Below are 14,316 nucleotides of genomic sequence, written 5' to 3' on the forward strand. Positions count from 1 at the left end.
AGTTTTGAACTACGACATTGACAAAGACGATACAAATGCTCAGTTTTATTTTTTAACTACAAAGGCCTGTCATGTACAAAAATTAAGAAATATTTTAAAACAAAACAGTCTTAAATTAAGGATTTAAAATATTTACAAATTTCTACTTTTCCCTGTCATTTGGTGGTACTCCAGACCAGCAGGTGGCGCTAAAAACATATCTGCGAGTGTTTGCCCACTTACTTACATGTAGGTCAAAGAAGAAAGATGTCCGCCTGTAGACTTGTCCGCTGCTGCGTGTCTTCTAACTTTTCCCCACTTTTCCCTTTATTATCACGCCCGCTACAGCGTTCGTCTCCTCGGTTTTGTCCTAAATCTTCGCTCTTAAGAAGCATTTCGTCGTCGAGCCGGTTGTCAGCAGGTATTACCTCGCCGAGGTCTTCTGTGTCGTTTGCGTGCTAACACAGTGGCTACCCACCAGCTAAAGTAAAGAAAGAACTCTTTAAACACGTACTTTTTTTTAATTATTCTGTGTTGAAAAAAATTCCTCCAGCACTCAAATTCACAGACAAGCACGAATGGATTCGTGTAGGAGACGACGGAATCGGGACTGTCGGTATCAGCAACTTTGCTCAGGTACATTTAGTCCTGTTGAGTGAATCAATCAAAACATCAACACTAAGCGATTAATTACTTGGGTCAACGCTAAATCTTGCTTTCAGGGGGCCCTGGGTGATGTGGTTTACTGTGGACTGCCGGAGGTAGGAACCCAACTTGCCCAACAAGGTACATCTTAAATGAACGTATTTAAATGTAGTAAATGTACTTATTTGTCCACTTCTGATGTCTTAGACGAGTTTGGTGCTCTGGAAAGCGTTAAGGCCGCCAGTGAGCTTTTCTCTCCATTGACTGGGGAGGTGGTGGAGGTCAATGCGCTACTGGCTGACAAACCAGGCCTGGTCAACAAATCTTGCTACAAAGATGGTAAGCAAAAAAAAAACAAAGTTGGTCTCCAAAACTCACTTGGTGTGCCACCTGGTTCCTAAAAAGAAACCCCCATCCCAAAATGTTGAAGCATAACCACTGTTCTTTTTTTTACCCCTCAATTTTAAATATATTTTTAATTGGATTCAAAAGTTTAGTCACATTTATTTCTTTGTGTTTTATATTGTTTATAATAACCAGGCGGTGCTAAGGTATGACAGGTGGACAAAAATATAATAAAAATCTGTTGCACTAAATAATACTTGCACTAAAAGATAAAAATAAACTGCAGAATTGTTAATAATGGTGCTGTAGCCAACAAGTTATCTAACCATTTGACAATTGGTGTTTAACACAGGATGGTTAATGAAGATGACCATTTCCAAGCCTTCCGAGTTGGACTCCCTGATGGACGAGGCGGCTTATGAGCGATACATTCGCTCCATAGAGGACTAAAACTCGTTCACACTTTCCTCCTCAAACACCCGCTAGGCCATTCTGCCAGTGTTGTGCAAATGTGAAGACTAGCTGCTTATAAAGGTTCACTTACTTTAAGGAACCTAAAAAAAGCCCCAAAACAAAGTGATGCTCGAGTAAATCACGTTTTTTTTTTCCTTTATTTCATTTGGAGCAGGCATAAGTGTCCTGGACAAGAAAAGCACTTTGAATTTGTATGTACCCTGTGGACAACTGTACAATAAATCTCATGATTAACAAAAAAAAAAAACCTCAATATTTTCACGTTGTTGTTCAGAACTCGTACAAGAAATCTATTGCATTGTAAGCTTCAGGCATTCTGCCACTAGATGTCAGCAGTGAACAAACTAGCCACGATCGGTTCACAAAGTTCTGTATGTTTATTAATGTAGTTTCTTGTCAATCAAATAGTGACTTTAAAATGTTAATTTGAAGATAGGGACGTCTTGTTATATTGTTTAACTGGGACCTAATTACCGGTAGTTGAATTTTAGTATTTGCTTGTCTGATAACCCAAGCAAGCCATTCAATAGGAAGGAAAAGTGCTTTTCCAAATTCTCAAATGTATTTTTTTTTTTATTCTAAAACCATCCCATCATGATACCCTTATAAATAAGTTTTTTTTTACTTTTTTTGTAAAGTACAACAGTAAAATAGATTGAAAAATCCTGGGGGGACTGAACCTGGGGGTTGTGGCTCTGGATCACCTGTGTGTAGTAAGAACAGCCCCACCTGGTAGGCTCGAGAAGCGGTCCTTTGCATTTGTGGTGCGTCTGGCTCTTCCCCGTGGTGGGAACCGTGTGGGCGGGAGCCCCTCCATGCGGCGATGGTCGCTCTCCAGCCTCTCCCTCCTCTGAGCTCCTTCGTGCAAGACACTGGCTGTGAAGTCTCGCTCGTTGAGGAATGCCACCATCTCGTCCCTCTTGCGGCTGACGTAGCCCTTGAGGACAGCGTTGTAAGGATTGGCGGCGCCGTCCGCGTCTGGGTCATCCATCTGATGCTTGAATTCCATGCGTGTGATAACTGGAAGGAGGAACTGTTTTCCTGCAGTCGGGTGAGCTAAGCCCAGGGCCTCAGAGACCAGGCGAGGCGGAAGAGGCACCAAGTCGCAGCCCGAGCGTTTGTCCACGTATTCTTCGTGTTGTCTTCGTACAGCAGCTACGTCTTGAAGAGAGCGACTACGCCTCTCCTCCAGGTTTGTAACTATTCTCTCAGGGTATGTTTGTCCCAGCACCACGCCTGAGTAAAGAGGAGCAATTTAGGTACTGACATTGTGAGCAAGGAGGGCAATTATTACAGACATTGTTTGATCTGTGTCAATTGTGGTTCAATAAAGTAATACGTGGCACCTCAGAATGGTTTTGTGAGTTTAACATCAGTTACAAAAGTATACTAGTTTAGTTCAGCCGCATGGCTTACCTGCACGTCGTAGCATGGACGCCGGGCATTTCCATGGTTTGTGAATGAGCTCATCAGGCAGCTCTGCAATTTCAGGACACCATTTCCTAACATAGTTGCCATACGGGTCGCACGTCATGGCGGCATCGACGGGATGCATGACAAAGTTCCAGTGATCCAGTCCGCACATGCCGCCATTCTGCCACATCATGGCGTCAATGGCAACGTCGGCGTCCACCAGTGTGTCCTACGCACATGTTCGTGACCGTTTAAAACGTGCACTCTAAACGTTGAGTTAGTCCAACGTTGTCCTACCTGAAACCAGCGGTAACCTTCCTGCCAGGGCAGATGGAGGTACGCTATGAGGAAAGATGCCACCACGTGCCTGGCATAGTTGTTCATCCAGCCCGTCAGCCACAGCTGCCTCATGGCTGCGTCCACCAGCGGGTAGCCCGTACGGCCTCGCTGCCAAGCCTTCAGGTGATCGCCATTGCTGCTCCAGCGCAGTGCCTACAAACATCAAAAGAGCCCTCTGTACATTTCCTATCGCTAATGTACAATAATGTTGAGAAACATGACACTCGAATGTATTGCCAACCTTGTACGGTGGTCTGAGAGATTCCCAGGGAAGGTCAGGAAACAATGTGAGCTGCCAGTATGCCAGATCCCTCCATGCCAGTTTGCGTTGGAATTTTGCAGGTCGACACCGTGCCCCTTTGGCGTCCCACAAGAGCCAGCGAGGGCTGAGCTGACCGAAGTGGAGGTACGGCGATAGAGTGCTGGTGTTGGGGGCATCAGCTCTGCCTGACTCTTTGTCATATCTGTACACACCTGAAACAGGAATGGAAGGAAACTTGTGAGACTCCTCATGGTGGACTTTAGTAAATCACGTGGTCTGTAGTATAGCAGTATGTGTGGGCATAAATTGGATTGGGGGTCTTCAGGTTGGTGTACTATGTCTCACCATCGTGGAGAAAAGCTTCTAGCCTGGCATGAGCGCCCTCTTCGCTGAAATCCCAGGACTTGCGAATGTTCTCTGCCCAATCAATCTGAAAGCCGAGAATTATAATTGATGACTGAATTCTGTAACTGTTTGCCATGTTGTTCTGCAGCGACTGCTAACCGTGGTGCCGTCCTTCCTGCGTGGCATCCTTGCCAGGTCTAGTGTGTCCAGAGCGATTCCTTGAGGCCAGCTGGAAGGTGCGGGCAGAGATGTGGGCGGATCCAACGGGGTACCGGATGTGGAGCCTGATGGATTTTGTCTGCAGCAGCTCATGAAGTGAGACACAGATCCAATTCCTAGTAAACAAACGCATTTTTTTTTTCAATTGCTGTAAATACTCATGTTAAACTTACGATGTCCGATTCTGGAAGCCGTGACCTGCTCATCTTATTTTGGAATGACTGGATGAGAAAGTGAGCATCCAGGAAATGAAATCAAATGATGAATGGCTGCATTATTTCCTAGTTACAGTGTTTATTATAAACTTAAGAAGTGAGATTTTATCACCTACATTCCCCGCTATTGTTGGCCATTTTTGAGGTCATGTAATAACATGCAAAGCTTCAACTTTCTGGACAGTGTTTGACGCACCTCTGAGTCCCACGCCTTCCGTGCTGACAGAGTAAGGGTCTCTAGTGCAGTAGGAGTGGAACATGTTGCACTGGAGCCCGTCTTTTTGCAGCGTCGATACCACCTTGTCATCCCGCTCCTTAAGCCAGGGCTCGTAGAGGGCATTGGCCAGCACTGTTCGGGCCCCGGTCTCCTTCACTAGCTCCTTCAGCATACGTAGAGAGCTGGCTCCAACACCAGTCGCCTCCAGGAAGACCAGATGACTGCCAATACCCTCCAAAGATGACCGAAAGGAGATCAGAGCTTGATGAAGCCAGTATTTACCTGTCACACAGGCGTGGACAGAATGAGTGGACAGTGAGACTAGTTGAAGACAATAGATCACCACTATGTAATCCAATGCTGAGAGTACATGTTGTCATGAAGGGAATGGAGCTGGGCGACCAAATGCAGCTTGGACCAGGGTTTATTGAGGGAACTCAATAAACTCAATAAAAGGGAGTGACAAGCAGACAGGACTAAAATACAAGATGGTGGGTGATCACGGGAGGGGCGAGAACACAGACACGCGAACCGAAACTATGACAACATTAAAACAAGGAAACGAACGGAGACGGATCGTGCCACATGTACATGTTAAAAGGTTCATTAGGTTGAATTCATTGATTGACTCAAAATGAACTCAATGACAAATATGTCCAACTTACAAGCTCCTCCCATAGCCACAGTCATTCCTGGCCCCTCTTCCTCTTCAGGGCTCCAGATGAACACAGGTATGACGGGGGCACCGCACTCCAGGGAGCCAACAAGAGCCGGGTTGTCACACAGCCTCAAGTCCCTGCGAACCCAAAGCAGTACCGGCGCCGCCCCCGATGGAGATCGGGGCAAACCAACAACGTGCTGGGCTGCCGCTTTCCGACGCTGTCGTCTGCTTTTGGAGTGTTTTATTTTCTCCGACTGGTCCACGTCATCTTTTCTGCCCATGCCTTGCTGGGCAATAACAGTCTGACTTGTACCAGACATGTTCGGGCATGTATCTTTCTCGAGGGTTCTACTTCCTCCATCCTTTGCCTGGCCGTTTAGATTAGATGCCCCATCAAATGTCTGTGGTCGGGTTCTTGGGTGATCTTGTGCATCAAGAAGAGACAGGGTCACTGCTAGTTCCAACTCATCCTCTTCAGCCTGCCATGGGAAAATAGTATCATTTTTTCGACTATTTTGTTCAATGTGTTCAGCACTAGTTGGATTATTAGTTGGATTTCAGCCTATGTATGAATTAGCAGTGCTGGCCCATGTAACCGCATTATCATTCCAATAGGGTCTGTTTCTTTAACCAATAAGAATTTTTTTTTCAAAAAATACTCTGACTTATTGATAATTAGAGTATTAAATAATTGTTCACAAACATCATATAACAGTTGCCAAAGAAAGGTCCAACTTCAGGTATGCGATCAACAAAAAACAATTGGCTTTGGCTGCGATGAAATGTCAATTTACAGATGAACTTGGGACAATTCTTTAGAAAGGACACAAGAATTTTATGGAAGAACAAAAGGAAAACTGTGGCTTTAGCAGTATAGAAAAAAATGATAGTTGTATATATATATTGTTTAAAACTGATTTTTTTTTTTTAAAAAAAAAGTTACTTTTTTTTAACACACCCTCAACGTCATAATTGGGTAAATAGCCAACAACAACATTACAAACCTTGGCGAAATATTCCTCATGGATGGAGACGAGTGTGGCGTGCAAGGAGCGGTTGGCTGACGACAGAGGCTGGACGACGTGTAGAAACCGGGCGCGGGTCTCCTGGTGACCCAGGATGGACAGGCACATCGCGAAGAACCCCTCCGGATCCTCCCGACCCACCAGCACTTCTCTTAGGAGTTTTCGTACCACGACCAGCTCGCCGTCATCTTCTCCAGTTTGAGGCATCTTCAACTGGAAGGTGATTGTAAAGTTTTTCTATGTATTTTTCTTACGTCCAACCCCAGAAAGCGTGCACCACACGTGAGGCATAAACACGCAACTGCTGTTACCGAACAGCTGATTCAAGTTACACAAGAAGCGAGTTTTGTAACGGCAGCCATTTTTGTAATGAACAACCATTACCACTAAGGGGCGTTAAAGCCTAAACAAACTAGACAAGCGACGTTTGTTATCACCAATCGGCATTTCTTGTTCATTATGTGTAAGACTCACCGAATTCACATTTGATGAATTGCCCACTCTGTTCTCCTCGTTCATTAACATAACAGAGTCATTGGATTACTTGGGCCATCCCTTAACCACTTTATTTCTGTGTGGAAAAAAAAGATTAATGACATGGGTCCCTACTAGCTAAATGTGATCAAACCACCACCCTTGTTTTCATTTGAAACACCCCCCTTCATCTTGCTTTTTCAAGTGCACCCCTGTGATGTGAGGCTGCAAAAGACAAAAGGCAACAGACGCAGTAACAAGCGGTGAATTTTTAATCATTCACTCTGCACAGGGATTGATTTTAATGAGACTGTGCACACGCTTTTGAATATGCACAGCAGGGAGCGTGGAGTTGAGACTCCTGTGTTGCAAACTCTGGCATTCCTGATAAAGGGATCACTCATTGTCTTTGTTTGTTGACAGTGAACTATGCCCAAGTGTTGCAGGAGTGTGACTCATGTGGTGCATATCGTTCGTCGGAGTGCGTTGAAAGCGGTGGTATGTGCAGCGAGAGAGAGGGAGAGCGAATGAGATTGAGAGAGAGGGGGAATCAATAGTGTTTAGACAGAGATGTGGAGTCTAAGTGTGTGATCAATAGAGAGCAGAGAGGAGAGATTAGCTGCTTTTCTCTCTCAAACTAACACTGACAAATTGGTGAATTGGTGTATCGGCCCTTGGGCTAAACGGATTGACCCGCTGTTTCCATGTTCTGCCGTGTACTGTCAATAAAGATCTCTGTTCTGTTCATTGAGGCACTCGGCGAGGGACGGGACAAAGCATCGGAAGAAGGGGGACTCGAGAAAGACTGTGGAGGACCTGTAAAAGGCGATTGGGAGGGAACTGGAGGTACACATCTAAGAGGCCTTTTTTGATAGAGCAAGACACACAAGTTGCCTTCGGTTCAACTTTGGTTCTTAGCTAAGTCATATTTGTAAACGGGCTACCATGAGCAAGTTTTTTCCCAACATGAATTATTTAGTCAGTCTCTAAATAATGTTAACAATGCCTGAATTTCTGCCAAGTATTTTTTCTAATCAGCTTACCCATTGAAATGTGGATCATTTCTGACAAAATGTTTTATTCAACTATAACAATAGAGAAGGTAAGTCAATCAAGGGAACATTCCATTGTGAATATAAGACTTCTCAGACTTCAGTTCAAGATAATTATTCATTCACATCATTTACCTGGTGTGGCGTTCTCAATGGCTTTCTAGGGTTTGCTTACTCGTGTTGTCCGTGGGCCTCCTCCAAAACACCTGATTGAAATGATCAGCTCAGCAGCAAGCTTTACCAAAGCTTGATAACAATCTTGATCGCTTTAATCTGGTGTGTCAGAGGAAGTGAAACCTCTAAAACAGGCTGGATGGGGACTCTTAGCTATTTAGCTATGGTGCACCTTAAATGCTACAGGCTACCATGAAATCTCAATATTTTTGCACATGATCGACATACCCACCATATTTTTGGGGTACTACTACATCCCTAGCGCCCTAACAAAAGTCCAGGTACTCTCAAAGGGTCGTTCTCATTAAAACAACAGCACACTCACATGTGCATCCTCGTGAGCGCCGCCGCTCCAGCACCATAATGACATCTCAGGGAAAATTAATGGAAAGACAGATTAAAAAGTAAGTGAGAAGAAACGGGCCACTGGTGTAGCTATTTGCTACTCATAAATCATTGTGGCACACCTACGTGCATGTAGCCATACGCATGGACACACACCCACACACGCACACAAGTGTGTGCATACACAAACACACACACACGCACACGCACACACACACACACACACACACACACACACACACACACACACATACACATACATGCTCATGTACTGTAATTAACCACAGGCTATTTACTCTCGCCTGCTGTAAATTAGACATGCAGACACAGTTATTACATTAGGGGGATCTGCCATGCAGAATACTAACAGGAGCAGGAGGATGGGGTTGTCATACACACAACAAGCAGCTCGTATACACACAAACATAAACACACGGCTGCACACAAGAACGAGCGCGTGGAAGAATCATAGACTTGACGGGAGCGAAAATGAAGCCGCAGCCCAGAGAATGGGGGCCCCCAGCTCTTTGTTCCCTGCTGCATTTCATTATCTGAAACGCCAGCCAACACATAGGATGCACCTCCCCCTTCCCTAAAGCTGTCTGCTTCCACTCCACGCGCGCACACACACACACACACACACACACACACGCACGCACACACGCACACACAAAAAGCAAAGTACAGATACTGCGTCAGAGCTCTTCTCTGGTATCCGAGTACTGCGTGGTCAACCTGAGCACATTGCTTTAACCTCCAAGGCCATTTGCCCATTCCAAGCAGTACAACAGTAGATGAGAACTTGATTAAAGCAAGTGTCGATACTCCCTTCTCCAATTAGTTCATGAAGTTCCTTTTTTTTTCCACCCCTCCACTCCTCCTTCTATTGGTGTGTGTCCTCCGGTTCCCCACACCCCACTCCGTCCCTCCATTTTCCCACGGTGATCGATAGCTCATTACAATCATTGACTGCGGCTCATCAGCACCTGTTAAGACGGTCCGAGACGGAAAAGGACGCGCATGTGAGATTGCTCGTCGTTCGATAAACATAAGGGATCGGCCCGGAGTGCGTCAGAGGTGAGCCGTGACATTTGAGCGGCTATTTTTCCTCACACCTGGCTTGTGGACGCTGTACAGTCTACTGCAGGCTGGGGGAACATCTTAATATGCGGCTCACGTGGGTGCCGTGGTTTGTTGCTATGGTGATTGCCAAGGGAGCCTGAGTTTTAGAGGTGTTTATTGTAGACGAGGGTAAGGCTTCTCGTCGTCTAACAGGACACGCTTACCGTGCTGTGTTAGACCACACATTAATACAGCCGCAGAGGGACAAAGGGAAAACATGAGAACCCACCGCAGTCAAGTGCGGCATGTGACGTTGAATAGATTAGTCGCTTTTCAGATTCCTAGAAGACGGACCTTGTTCAAACACTCGGGCTGTTTGTCTAAAGCGTCTCTGCGGGCTTTGTTATGGACGAGAGCGCATTGTGCTTGACGAAAGCAAACACGAGGAAAAAAAAGAGTGGCCAAGAGAGGACACTAGGAAGCAAAAGATTTGTGCAAAAAGACCAAACTAAACACGCAACCCCCAGATCCCAAGAGGTCCACCGTGGATTCATTCACCGGGCGTGGCCAGAGAAAAAGTGGACATTTGGTGTGTGAATGTGAAAGAAAAAGCGTTGCATCAATAGGGTGAAGACAAACAAGGGCTGCAAAGCAAACTCCTCTCTCTAAACCCCATGCATAAATTACACACACCATTTACATATTCATTATATTTTGTGTACTAATGAGAGTATTTGCTTAATGGCTTCACCACTACTGACAGCTTTTGTCTGTCACAAGAGGAAGGGTGGAGGGGAGAAGAAAGGAGCAAGGGTCATTTGAAGTAAAGTGGGCACGATCAATTGTACGCGATGGGTTTTATTGATAATCAGATCAATTGCGTGACTCTCTTTATGTTTGCGACCTGCACGTCACATGAAGTGGAACACGTATGACGGTGGGGGTTGGTTGGTAAGTTAATTAAAGCAACTGCAGCTAAACTACAAACTCGGGACTGGCTCCATTCCTCTCCTGTTGTCTCAGTGGGATAAGTAAGTGCTGCAGTAATTACACACAGCCAAGGCGAGCCGGGCATTCCTTCAGGTGCCAAAAAGTCTCCCGAGCCACAAGTGGACCGCCACTGGCGTCGTCACTAAGGAATCCGTAAAGAATGAAAAGTTGCACGTGCGCCATGCCACGTTTTAAAACACACCTACTAACGATTGGAAAGTGGATGAGGAAGAGAGAGGGATGGAAACGAGTGACGGGGGAAGGGCGACGAAGAGATGAGCTACAAATGAGAGCGATGGCGGCGGCAGGTTGGCACAGTGCCATCCAGTCAGGGCTTGAGCGGGGGCGGGCATGGGCGAAGGGGTAAGGAGAATAAGAAAGGCAAAGAGAAGCAGACCTTTGTATCCTGCCACCCTGATGCCAGTCTGGCACAGGCGCAACGGGGCGACGCCGACCGACCGGTGCGGCTGGCAAAGAAAAGAAAATCTGCCAATAACCGGAGCGCAGATGTGAGCGAGATGCCAGCGGGCGACGGAGCTATCCACGGATGAAGGACGTTGACAATCCAAATAGAAGAACATTTTTGAAATTTCAAGAGCTACGGCGATGAATAATCTTACGAGAAAGAGAATGCCAGCGGAAACGGAATCAATCCGTCTATGCCAGCAAATGGTTGCCACCCGGCGGGCACCACGCCAGCTTCCTTGGCCAGCTTCCTTGGCACGGCCAGAAGCTAAAGCGACCTACGGACATCTGTTTGCTTCGAATACAAGCCGATTCACCTCAGAGGATTTCTCCGTTATTCACAGTTTATTTGGACAAAGACGACAAGCGGCGCCAAAGCAACGCGTGCCAGCGCTTTCATGTTGGCATCTTCTCTGGGACGGCAAGGGCACAGGGATAAACGTGGCATGCTGCCAAGCCAAGTTAGCACAAACATTTGTAAACAGGAGCGCCTCGTATGGCGAGACGGACGCCATCAGCGTTTGCGGAGAAGGAATGCCCTCGAGAAAAGCACTCACAACGGAGATGGCAGTGTGCCAAACATGAACTGTGTGCCATTTATGAGTGCCAAGAGAAGCTGAGAAGCGGAAACAGTCGTAAAAGCGGAGACCGGATAGTTGGGCCGGAGACAATTGCATCGAAGCTGTATTGATCTGTCAACATCAAGTTCCCTGATGCCAACTCTGCTGAATGCCAACACCAGAAAGAAGCATCTGCCCGTTCCAGGGACAACGGGCGTACTATTCCGTTGCAGAGAAGCGCCAACAGCAAAACCCACATTAAGGACGGTTCACAGTGGACCTGCAAAGACTGGATCATTTTGAGCTTAATGAAGAACACTGGGAACGTTGGATGAGTATGATGAAGCATCTCTTTCATGCATATGCTCACCTGGGATGTTCTTAAAGGGATAGCCACTGTCGGCATTAAAGTGGGGGGGGGGTGTTGGCATCATCTTCGGGGTGTGAAGGTTTCGTTGGTGATGGCGGGAGGGAGGTGCCGCCCTTGGAGGGTGAGCAACTGTCTGGGCATGAGATCTGCAACTAATTAACAGCCATGCACTAATTCCAACAGCCGATCATAATTAGCGATTTAATCGCTCGTCAAGGATTTTCGCCCCCCACGCATTTAAATTGCACCTGCTATTTGGCAATGTGCGGATAAGCTGAGGAATGCCGGAACTCACCTCTCTCCTCCTCCCCCTTCAGCTTTCCTTCATCCTTGGCTCCAGACTCCAGTGGGATCTTAATTAAGCCCTGGCTTCATTATGCAAATGGAGTACAATAAGCGACAGCAGATCTGGAACTGGAATCCGGACTGAAATGGAACAGTGGGAGGGGGAAAATGTGGAAGATTACCCAATCTGTGATCTGACTGCCTGATTCCAAATGTTGTAATATATACACTGTCTCGAACAAATCTGTGAATGAACATTTTGCAAGGAAAAAAATTCTCCAAAAATGTCCTTGCTCCTGTCTCATTAACAACCAGTTGGCCATGCATTGTTGTTGATAAGCAGCAAAATGGTAGCGATAGGAGCAGAGAAAGGAGACAGACGGAAACACTGTCATTGGCAGCTAATGTCATCTCAGTTTAATCATCGCATGGGATCATGGGGTTCATGAAAACTCATTTGCATATCATTAAATGGAGAGAGGTTATTTGGCGCGGGCAGGCAAAATGGGATTGGATGTAGGAAGAGGGGGAAAAATGGCAAATGGAGGCGCTCGTTATTAAACAGCAATGTTTTATAGTCTGCCAGCCGATTCATTTAATTCAGAGGTAATTAAAATGTGTCAGACTCAATCAATCATTCCAACAGGGATGCTATCAATGTTTCTGTCTGGAAAAGAAAAAGTCTTGACTTTTCCCAGTTTGACTTTGACCCAACGCGCGTCATCGGAAACACCCAAACATTCAGACTACGTTAATAATAATGCGTGTGGCCTTGTTGTGACGTCATCACTCGTTCGTCAAAATACGCCAATGGCTCTCGCTGTCTTTTTGACCTGAGCAGTAAACTAGCAGCAGTCTTTATGTTTGCCCGCATGCACATTTGCATAAGTGCTATAATTAGACCGCCTTTTCACATGCAGAGCAGTTTGACAACATGGCAATCACCCCCCCACACACACACACACGCGCGCGCGCATATGCCGCCATGACCACCCCGTATCATGGTGAGTCTGTTGTCTGTGAGCAGGGAGTGTAAAGATTAACATAATCCAGCTAATAAGTGTGAGTAATATTCACACAGTGACGCGTGGCGCAGGACATTGTCCTGCTGATGCGTATTTGTATCTCATTATAGATGTAAAGTACTATGAGGGGGGTGGCATGTGCCGCTGGGGGATGGTTTGGCGTCACCCAAAAAAAAAAAAAAAACAGTAAATGGAAAAATACCCCCCCCACACCCAAAAAATGAATAGCAGTTTCAACATTTTTATGAATTTATAATAGTTTGAAATGGCAAAATTGCAATAAGGGATCCTTGGGACATAACACAGCAGCAGTTTTGAAGTTACATACTCGTAAGAGTATGTGTCAGGCACTCTCTGACCATCAAGGAGAAAATAATATTCGCCACTGCATTAGTGAATGTAAATGATAGACTGCAGCGTGCTCTCATTACAAATTGTGTTGCCGCCGTATGGCTGGTTTTCGTATACTGGATGAAATAAAGACTACTTGGAAAAAAAGATAGCATGAGCAGAAGAAACGACAATCAAACTAGACACGAAGCAATCATAAAATGAAAATTCCAACTGTGTGCTATGAATTAGTTTCCTGGGCGGCATGTGACTAGTTTGTTGCCATGTGGCACAAAATTGCATGCAGGGTAGTGATGGAAATTGTGCCTGACCAAAGTCTTGTTGGGTACAAGTTGACCTTAGATGTCCCTCACTTGTTTCTTTTTTTTTTTTTTTAGCTTGTTTGTTTTTACAAGAATTTCCCAATTTGAATCTCAAATGTTTATTTATATATAGCCCTCAATCACATAAAATATCTCAAATGGCTTCACATGCCCACAGTTGACAAATATTACCGATATCCCCTAATCATAACCTCCAGGAGGACACGGAAAAACTCAAAAAACCCAAACTGGGGAAAAATGAGAAACCTTGACAAGGGACCACAGATTGGAGGACCCAGGACCAGCAGTCTACAGGGCGTGCGAGAGATTTGCTGAGTGGACGGCAATATCAAATGCCTAACATAGCAACAAATGTTCGCTACATCATTCCCAACCATCACCAGATTTCTGCCAAAATCATCTGCCCTTTCTGTGTTCATTAAATGATCAATCTTTTTTTTAAGTGAGGCAAAATTATTTTAATATACTGAACATAATTGTGGAGTGTTTTAGCATTCAAATGAGCCAAAAAAGCTCAAAAACCAATAGATTAATTAAAAGTCAGGTTATAAGATGTGTTTTTTTTCTGCTAAATGGATAAGTATCTATTTTCATCAAGAAGTTGACATTTTAATTCAGCTAGTTTTTGATTCGATGTACACATTTTATGCCACTATATACAAGTCTCGAGCAAAGTTAATTCAATCCAGAAAAACAGTCGC

General features: G+C 45.4%; 2 protein-coding genes and 1 long non-coding RNA gene across 3 annotated transcripts in view; 2 read left to right on the forward strand and 1 right to left on the reverse strand.

The window, feature by feature from the left end:
• Positions 1-209: 209 nt before the first annotated feature.
• Positions 210-1,683, forward strand: LOC148396272 (glycine cleavage system H protein, mitochondrial-like). Its single transcript, XM_088377675.1, has 5 exons — positions 210-400; positions 533-615; positions 702-765; positions 832-963; positions 1,322-1,683. The coding sequence occupies exons 1-5, from the start codon at positions 247-249 to the stop codon at positions 1,417-1,419; spliced, it is 531 nt and encodes a 176-aa protein (XP_088233801.1). The 5' UTR covers positions 210-246; the 3' UTR covers positions 1,420-1,683.
• Positions 1,684-1,801: 118 nt separating this feature from the next.
• On the reverse strand, positions 1,802-6,510 carry LOC148396273 (uncharacterized). The gene is made up of 9 exons (XM_088377667.1): positions 6,119-6,510; positions 5,119-5,593; positions 4,433-4,735; positions 3,962-4,137; positions 3,803-3,887; positions 3,437-3,669; positions 3,154-3,348; positions 2,860-3,085; positions 1,802-2,679 (listed from the first exon to the last, which is right to left on the reverse strand). The coding sequence occupies exons 1-9, from the start codon at positions 6,344-6,346 to the stop codon at positions 2,144-2,146; spliced, it is 2,457 nt and encodes an 818-aa protein (XP_088233793.1). The 5' UTR covers positions 6,347-6,510; the 3' UTR covers positions 1,802-2,143.
• Positions 6,109-14,316, forward strand: part of LOC148396274 (uncharacterized) — a 52,776-nt gene continuing 44,568 nt past the window's right edge. The window contains exon 1 of the long non-coding RNA XR_015858899.1: positions 6,109-6,359. This is a non-coding gene — a long non-coding RNA (uncharacterized LOC148396274). The remainder of the gene's footprint in view (positions 6,360-14,316) is intronic.

This window comes from Syngnathus floridae, chromosome 6, assembly GCF_059516105.1.
Source record: "Syngnathus floridae isolate MCC-2025c chromosome 6, RoL_Sflo_1.0, whole genome shotgun sequence".
Classification (NCBI taxonomy): Eukaryota; Metazoa; Chordata; class Actinopteri; order Syngnathiformes; family Syngnathidae; genus Syngnathus; species Syngnathus floridae.

Coding starts and splice junctions, on each gene's coding strand:
- LOC148396272 (XM_088377675.1), top strand. CDS start 247: ATGTCCGCCTGTAGACTTGTCCGCTGCTGCGTGTCTTCTAACTTTTCC. Junction 766..831: donor AACCCAACTTGCCCAACAAG/GTACATCTTAAA, acceptor CTGATGTCTTAG/ACGAGTTTGGTGCTCTGGAA. Junction 964..1,321: donor CAAATCTTGCTACAAAGATG/GTAAGCAAAAAA, acceptor TGTTTAACACAG/GATGGTTAATGAAGATGACC.
- LOC148396273 (XM_088377667.1), bottom strand. CDS start 6,346: ATGCCTCAAACTGGAGAAGATGACGGCGAGCTGGTCGTGGTACGAAAA. Junction 4,138..4,432: donor GGAAGGCGTGGGACTCAGAG/GTGCGTCAAACA, acceptor TTTGTTTACTAG/GAATTGGATCTGTGTCTCAC. Junction 2,680..2,859: donor GTCCATGCTACGACGTGCAG/GTAAGCCATGCG, acceptor CTCTTTACTCAG/GCGTGGTGCTGGGACAAACA.